Source organism: Vicia villosa, unplaced genomic scaffold, assembly GCF_029867415.1.
Source record: "Vicia villosa cultivar HV-30 ecotype Madison, WI unplaced genomic scaffold, Vvil1.0 ctg.000673F_1_1, whole genome shotgun sequence".
In the NCBI taxonomy this organism is placed as follows: Eukaryota; Viridiplantae; Streptophyta; class Magnoliopsida; order Fabales; family Fabaceae; genus Vicia; species Vicia villosa.
In genome coordinates, this window is record NW_026705299.1 from 256,119 (window position 1) to 265,180 (window position 9,062).

At 27.7% G+C, this 9,062-nt stretch overlaps 1 protein-coding gene across 1 annotated transcript; it reads left to right on the forward strand.

Moving 5' to 3' along the window:
• The first annotated feature begins 5,865 nt into the window (after nt 1–5,865).
• Nucleotides 5,866–8,190, forward strand: LOC131630367 (F-box protein PP2-A13-like). The gene is made up of 3 exons (XM_058901154.1): nt 5,866–6,395; nt 6,618–6,736; nt 7,734–8,190. Exons 1-3 carry the CDS (start codon nt 6,075–6,077, stop codon nt 8,152–8,154), a joined length of 861 nt encoding a protein of 286 aa, XP_058757137.1. The 5' UTR covers nt 5,866–6,074; the 3' UTR covers nt 8,155–8,190.
• The last annotated feature ends 872 nt before the right edge of the window (nt 8,191–9,062 follow it).

The window sequence follows — 9,062 nt, forward strand, 5'->3', positions numbered from 1 at the left end:
TTTATTTTAAAAGGTTAAAAAATTCAATGAAATGCTGATGGATGTCAAGTTTTTATTTAACACTTTCCAATTTTTATTTTTTCTCTACTTTCTACTCTTTCACTCACTATCTCATTCTTCTTTTAAATTAAATTTATTTTTATTTTATTTTTTTCTTTTTATTTCATTATTTTATTTTTTCTACTATAAATTACTAATTTATTTTTGTTTTTCAAATGTATCAATAATGAAAATGAAAAAGTATAAAACACGTGAAAAAGTAGAAAAATAAATAAAAGAATACAATGAATACAAACAAATATTTTTCACTTTTTATAACTATTAATTTATTTATTTTTTCAGATCTATCAACAACTTAAATAAAAAAATAAAAAAGCATATAAATAAATTAAAAAAACAAAACAAAAAAAACTCATATGAGTACAAACAAAAGAAATAATTATTTTTTAAAAAATCTCAAAATTAAAATATAGATATATCTAACTCTTTTTTTCAAATATGTTATTGTTTTTATTATATTTGTAAAAGAAAGACATATTTTATTTTTATTTTTCAAAAATAAATATAATAATATACAATCAAATAAATAAATAAATATAAATATATATATATATATATATATATATATATATATATATATATATATATATATATATTAATTTATTAATAACATAAATTATTTTTTATACTTTTTATGCATATTAAAATTATTTATAATATATGAATATGTATAACTATAGTATATAAATATTATACTAACTCTTGATCTTTACTTTTGTTTTTACGACATATTTAATCAATAATATTTATTTATTATTATTAAAAATACTAGTTGATTTATTTTAAAATTTTAATAAAATTATGACTTTATTTTATCAAATTTGATAATACTCAATATGCACCTAACTAAATTTTTATCTTACGGATCATTATTAACAAAATATATATTTTTTTAATTAACAATTATCTTTATTTGACACACAACATTTTTATTTTTAAATGTTAAAATATTATTTTTTTTCACGGGTCATTATCCACAAAATATATATTTTAATTTAATAAATAATTATGAGACACAAAATTTTTATTTTCAGATGGTAAAATTTTTCTTTTTCTCACGATTTATTATCACTAAAATATCTATTTTATTATAAGTAATAATTATCTTTATTTAAGATATAAATTCTTTTTATTTCACGAACCATTTTTTATTTTTGTATAATTATTTAATATAATTAAATTTATATTATTATTGATCATCTTACAATCAATTAATCTATTTTAAATTTATATATAATATATACCATATTAAATAAGTTTAACTACGAGAACACGGATAATTTGCTAGTATTATAATACAACATTTGGATAATACACAATTTTCTTTAACTTAAGCCAAATTCAAAAATGTCTAAGCAAACGTTACCGAGTATTGCCAAAAAAGTATTTAAAGAAACCCTCTAAAACTGTTTCTGAGATTTTTAAAATACATAATCTATGTCGCACACAGTTTTGACAATCGACATAACATTTGGTTGATGTGCTTTTGTGCAACATTTGACACATGTTGATAAGAACGTGTTGAAAGACAGAACAAGTGTTGAAATGAATGTTGCATTATTTGATTTGTTCTATTCAGCTTTTTTGCTTTGAGTTTGAGAAATTAATCTTATCCATATTAGTCTCAATATCATTTGCTTATTCAGCACTTATGCCGACTCACTGCCACGTATATTAATTGTTCCACATTCTCACAACTTGTGGATATAAAAAAAAAGAACAATAAAATAAGAAAATTAAAAAAGCTATGATACTTGTAAAATTATTGATCTTTCAAGTTCAACTAGTAATATTTAAACTGAAAAGTAATTAAAAGAGAAAGAGACGTTGGGCCACAGTTTCACTATACAATAATACCAATAATAGATTCTGTTTATGATTACACAAAAACAAACACAATCGATACGACCGACTTGAGTGTATATAGCACTGACTTTTTGGGAGATAATTGTTGTTTGGTCCATGTAAGATATAGTAGTTTTTAAAACTTAGATTGAATTTGATTCTACCATATAGATTGTAAGGTGATGTCTACTTCCACTATAAATATGTCAATTTATATTTTTTAAGGGAAATTAAATATATTAACCAAAGAAAGAAAATTATATTACAATTATTTTGTTTCTGAATCAGAATGAATGTATATTTATTGATAAATATAGGGCGGCCAACACTCTTGTGGTTATCCTATTTATTTATGACTAAGGAGGTTAGGTCATTTCTAGATGACTGCTTTTGACTGTCTCTTAAGGATGGTTGATTGAGTTTGTTTTCTTTAGTTTTTTTATTTTAGGGTTGACGTTTGTCTCCAACGATCCTCCAAAATTCAGCTAATCGTGTATTCGAAGGGGATGTTGAAGACTATCCTCAGAGATTTCGCTAGAGTAGTCTCGATCTGGACTACTCTAAAACCATTGTTGTGTAGGAGGTTATATTTCCTAAGAGCTTCTCTCACTATTCCCTTAACAATCACTATGGGTAGAGTCTGGGTGTTTAACCTGCTAAGACACGCTAATGAAGATGCGTTGGACGGTATTCTCACTTGAAGTTACCACAAACTTGGGGCACCTTCCTCCTGCCTAATTTTTCTTATTAAGTACAAGAGATATGTTACTCCGCAAGGACAAGCTATCGAATTATTGAAGGTGAATGGATCTCCACCATGATAGGTATTCAGATGAGATTGATTGAGGTTTTATTTCCAGGCTATGTCAGGTCAATTTTTTTTACAGAAAATCCACCGTCTATAAGGTATCTCATAGGTGTTTTTCCAATGATGGAGACTGCAAAAACCACGCCCAGCTTCGCACTTTAGGCTCTACATGTCTTCTCGCTTCTAGAACATCCTAGTGCGACTCGATCCTCATTTCGCGCCTTATTGCCATTGGTTTCTTGGAAGAGGCGCTCTGATAACGGATAACCACCAGATTTTGTGGTGTTATGGACCTCAACCGTGATGATCAAATGTGACGTAATAAAATCGGAATATCTCACAGATTTCCTCATAAAGATTGTGTTTGTTGTTGTCTTCTTACTCGGTTTCGATAGAGATCTGACATTGGATTGAAGATGATCTACTCGTGGAATTTCAGGGGAATTAAGAGTCAATTGCCACAGACGGCGCCATTGTTTTCTTCTGGAACCAAAATTGATGTATATTGATGGCGAATGATCATGAACTGGTGGTGTTGATCTCCGATACGGTGACGCGGAGTAGACTTGCAAGGTTAGCACTCTAACACCCAACCCAGTTTAGAATTCAAGACGAGTCTAGTAAAAGGTGGAAATTATAGTATTAAACCTATAATTTCATGTGTGATGGATTTTATATGTTGGGTCGTTTGTGAAAAAACTCTATTGATAGGGAATGAACTTAGAAACTCCAACTAATTCTCTAATAAATGCTTATTTATTTGCTTGGTCCATTTATTTTATTTTTACCAATCATATGTTTTAATAAATAATGTGCTTAAGCAAAGGGATGCAAAGTTGGAGAAAAGAGGATGTGGAAAGAATATAAAGGTCCAACTGTTATTCAATGTCCAAACTGACCAAGGAAGCTAAATAAATATGCATTTAATGATTAAATCTAATAGACTAATCGATTAGGCGCATTTAAAATTAAAAGTTTGCGTCATATAATTGATTAACCCTAATGGACTACTAGATTAGACAATCCTAAAACTATCGCCGCCATCAATCAATTAATCAGAATTGATTGCAATCATGCCCTAATTGTTTAAAAGCCCATTTAATCAATTACATTCAGTCTATTAATACATAAATTTGTTCTCCTCTCTTCTTATCCCATCTTATATTTTCTCTTCATTTTACTTGCTATCTAACTTTCTATTCTTATGAGTTTTATGAGTTTTTCATGAACATTATTATCATCTTCACTATTGGCACCAAAGAGAGTTAGAACTTCTGCAAGCATCTCTGTTCCTGCTTACTTCTCCAACAATTTTTCATCGCAAGATCAAGAAAACAGATTAAATGTATATTTTGTTTCAAAGAATCTCATTTTCTCGAGAGTTTCCTCTTGAGAGTTCCACTAGAGATGTGAGCTCTTCATGTTATGCCCATGAACCTTCTTACAACCAAACAAAGATTTTAACTAGCTAATTTCACGACCCAAACAAGAGATTTCAATAGGTTAATCTCCAAACCAAATAAGAGATTCTACACAGGTTAATCTCCAAACCAAACAAGAGATTTTACACGGGTTAATCTCCAAACCAAACAAGATATTTTACATGGACATATCTCCAAATCAAGCAGAGCTTTTCACTGGTTGAGCTTAAGAATCAGGCAGAGATTTTAACTAGTTAATCTCAAAAATTAAACAACAACATCTCTTAAATATATTACTCAAGATACAACACTTTTTTAATGAAGTATAGGATGAGCACAACAAGAGTACAAAAAAAAATCTCACATATATTTTTCACTTTCTCGACACTAAGACAACTTCGGTGAATAATAAAAATAGTGAAGAAAATAGTAGAAAGTGAGATAGAATGATTTAAAATTTGAATTTTGGAGTAAAATGAAATGAGGAGAAGCCTTCAATTTATAGGAAAAGGAGTGGCACAAAAAGGAAATGACCCATGACATTTTTAATGTTCTAATCGATTAGCCCTAGGTATTAATCGATTAGACAAGCCAAATATGGGAGGCTTTTGAATTATGTCATCATTAAAAGATTAAAGATTTCCTTAATATATTTGGACGCATTACAAATGATTTAATTGATTAACCATAATTTGTATAGATTAACTAGTGTGAAAAAGCACTTGTAATTGATTAAACAAGTCAGCAATCAAGTAAGGATGTGTATAAGGAGTTTTTTTAGGTGTTTTTATCAAATAAGAAAGGATTCACAACATTTGTGCATGTGTATGCGTTTGTGTGTGTGAGTTGTCTTAGTATCTCAAAAACTACTCTTATACATTTACATTAAACTAATCACTTAGACACGTATTAAGCATAAAACCATACAAACTTTCACACTTTCTCTCTTACATATCTTTGAAGCTTCAAATTCTCTTTCTTAATTGAACATGGATTTATCACTTTTTATGGAACTTGACTCTTCTAATGATGAGATTTGAGATAACTTTTTTGATCATACGACATCATCAAAGGTTGCTGGACAAACATCGCGAAAGACTTCACTGAATGCTGATTGACTTTTATCATGATCTCACGAAAAATATCATAATCATTGAAATTTGTTGACAGATAAAGACTTCTCATAATGCAGTTTGACATAAGGTGTTGTCATCATCAAAACCAACAAAATTATCAAATAAAAAAATAAATAAAATAATATAATATATAAATAAAGATAATATAGGAAAAATAAAAATAACTATATATATATATATATATATATATATATATATATATATATATATATATATAACCTTAAATCTAGAATATTTGAACATAAGACATAAATGTGTCATATTTATTTAAAATTATTTGTTGAATAAATTAAAAATTAATAAAATATTGTAAAAAAATATTCTTAATTGCAATTAGCATTATTCTATAAAATAAATAAAAAAACTACATCAATCCAACTTTTATATATATCCACAAGAACTTTCTTTTTTAGAAGAAGAAAAAAAAGAAAGAAATACATCATGTATACGTGGAGGAAATGAAATTAAAGGGCCCATAATATCCACAAATGAGCCATTAGAATAAATATATAAAATACCATAAAATAATTAATACCTCACAAAAACCATATATTATATTCCATGCACACTCATGTACACGTCCACTTCGATTACTAATTCTTTTTTGATTGGAAACTTCCCACAAAACCTTTTCCCACAAGATCCCCACCACACTTGTTTGTGTCTTTCTTTAAAGCCAAAACATGTTCTTTGTTTTGTGCCATAACACAACTACCTTTTATTGAACCACCTTCTCTCTAACAATTTCTCTCCTTAAACTTTCATCTCATAATTCTTCAAATTCTTATCATTTTTTTCATTGATATGGGGGCTGGTATTTCTACAATTAATGAAGATCATGATGGATATTTTTCTTCTTCCAAGACTTGTCTTGATGATATTCCAGAAAGTTGCATCTCTTCCATTATGATGAAGATGGATCCTCAAGAGATTTGTAAATTGGCTAGAGTTAATAAAACTTTTCATAGAGCTTCCTCTGATGATTATGTTTGGGAATCTAAGTTGCCACAAAGCTATAAGTTTCTTGTCAACAAAATTATTGGGGAAGAAAAAGTTTGTTCCATGACCAAGAAAAAGATCTATGCTAAACTATCTCAACCCAATTTATTTGATGAGGGCACAAAAGTAAGTTACTCAAAACTCTTGATTAGTAGTGGATCTGAGATATCAAATTTTATTTATTGCTTTTGTTTTTTGATATTACAATTATATTGATAATTTGGATTATATTATTTTTTTATTATAATTTAAAAAAATTAATATTGCAGATATAATTGCGGTTGAATTATTATTTTTATAATATTGTTTTGAAAAGTATTAATTTGTTTGTTTATGGTTATTATTTAGGAAGTTTGGTTGGATAGATGTAGTGGACAAGTTTGTTTGTTGATTTCATCAAAATCTTTGAAGATAACTGGGATTGATGATAGAAGATATTGGAATTATATTCCAACTGAGGAATCAAGGTGAGGGTTGGTGCAAATACTTTTTGTATTAATTTATTTGATATGAAAGAAAAATTAAATGGTGAAAAATAGAAAAAATATACATTAATAAAAAAAATATTTTTTAATGGAAATAAAATTAAAATAATAAAACATATTATATTTTTAATTTTATTTTGTTTTGACATTTTAAAATATGTTATGTTTTTCTTTATATTATTGTATATGAAGCAAATTACAATTAAAAATATCCATTTATATTAAGATTTTTTTTTTTAAAATATAGAATAAGAGATATTTTCATTATTCAAAAAAAATATATATTTTCATTGATGCATATCTTCGCTATTTCTGATTTGAAAAATATTCTCTTCAATTGTATCAAGATAAATATATTATATATTAATTAAAGAAAAACTATTAAGTAATTTTCTTTTCAGGAAAATTAATATTCTTGGCACATAGCAAAAATATATGTGGCACTCTAATTTTTTAATATTAAAATTCTTGACAACTTGCTTTACCTATTTTTTTCCTCTAGCTTAGTCAGCATTCATATATTAAATGTAATTAAAGAAAAAAGGAACAAAAAGTGCAAGCAACTTGCAAATAGAAAATGTTACATTAGTTAAAAAGTCTTCTGTGTATTCAATTAAATATTATTAAAAGTCTATTGCCAACTAGTTTATCCTAGTCAGCCATTCCTATCTACAAGATAATAAAAGAACAAAAGTGCAATCAAGTAGCTCATTGAAAATGACCTATTTTTAGGTAAAAGTGCTCTTAAATTTTAATTAAACCATTAACTAAAAATAAAAAATAATCACTTTTTTTAAAAAGTTAAATAATAAATTTATTTTTGTCGATAAACAAAGTGGTAACAATTGGTAGAACCTCATACATAATTACGAGTATCGTAGTTCAAACTCTGATGATGACGTTTAACACAACAATATCATTTTTTGTCAATTGAATTAAAATTTACATATTAATAATAAAGTATTTAATGAACATGCAGGTTTAAAAGTGTGGCATATCTTCAACAAATGTGGTGGGTGGAAGCATCAGGAGAACTAGAATTTGAGTTTCCAAAAGGGGATTATAGTTTATTTTTCAAACTTCAATTGGGAAAGCCCATAAAGAGATTGGGCCGAAGAGTATGCAATCTTGAACAAGTACATGGTTGGAACACAAAGCCCATTAGGTTTCAACTATCGACATCCGACGGTCAGAATTCGCTCTCGCAGTGTTATTTGAATGGGCCTGGAGAATGGGCCTATTACCATGCTGGAGACTTTGTCATTGAGAAGCCCAATGGGCCCATTAATATTAAATTTTCTTTGGCCCAAATTGATTGCACACACACCAAAGGTGGTCTTTGCATAGATGGGGCAGTGATTTGTCCTAAGGAGCTAGCACATAAGTTGAAACAATTTTAGCTTATTCATACTCAATAGTATTTTTTTTTTAATCAAGCATTTTTGTAAAAGGAAATGTAAATTTTTGTGCAATTTTTTTTTCTGTTTTCGGATTAAATATCATTTGGGGAAAAGGGTTGTTGAAGAAAAAAATGTTGGATTTTGAGATCAAAGTCAAACAACCTTGGATCTTGTGTGATGATTGCCCCTACTTTTGTGTAGGTGTGAGTGTTCTTTTTCCTAACGTGTATTTTAAGGAATTAGAATAGTGAAAAATAGTGCTAATTGTTGAAGGTGTAAATGTTGTAGAGAATGATTTGTTGTAATAGTTTTGAGTCTTTGTTGGCATCAAATGTTATGATGATCTGCTCCTGTGTATATGATGAAAAGGGTTCCCTTTTTAAATGTTAAAAATCGTTGTCTTATATTATCATCTTTTTACATCTTTCCAAAATAAATAAAAAATTGTATTTTTTAAACATAAATTATCAATTAAATTAGTTCAAAAATTAAGTGTGACTAATCCATAAAAATTCATTTTTTTAAAATGTTAAAAATAATTGTGATATATTATCATTTTCGTTTGTATTATTCTCTTTCATCACCATTGTCTTCACCAACATTGTGTCAGACCGTTGATCCATTCACTGAATCCCACAATAACATCTTGATAATTATTTCAAAATTGACATGATTATTACATTAGAACTATCATTCTTAAAATAACAATTTTATTTTCAACACTTAGCATTAAGGAAGTTTCAACGAATGCACAAACAATGAGGAATTTGATCATTCGTAGAGGATGCAATCTAGAGAAAACCACCTTAGAACTCTATAGGCTAGGGAAAAATCGTCTAAAGACGCTGTTGGTCAGGGGAAAATCCCTCCAAATCTCAGTTAATCTGGAGCAAATCACTTCAAGGCTC

Excerpts from the sequence above, each read along its gene's own strand:
- LOC131630367 (XM_058901154.1), top strand. The coding sequence starts at position 6,075 with ATGGGGGCTGGTATTTCTACAATTAATGAAGATCATGATGGATATTTT. Across the intron at positions 6,396-6,617 it reads TATTTGATGAGGGCACAAAA|GAAGTTTGGTTGGATAGATG; the intron begins GTAAGTTACTCA and ends GTTATTATTTAG. Across the intron at positions 6,737-7,733 it reads ATTCCAACTGAGGAATCAAG|GTTTAAAAGTGTGGCATATC; the intron begins GTGAGGGTTGGT and ends ATGAACATGCAG.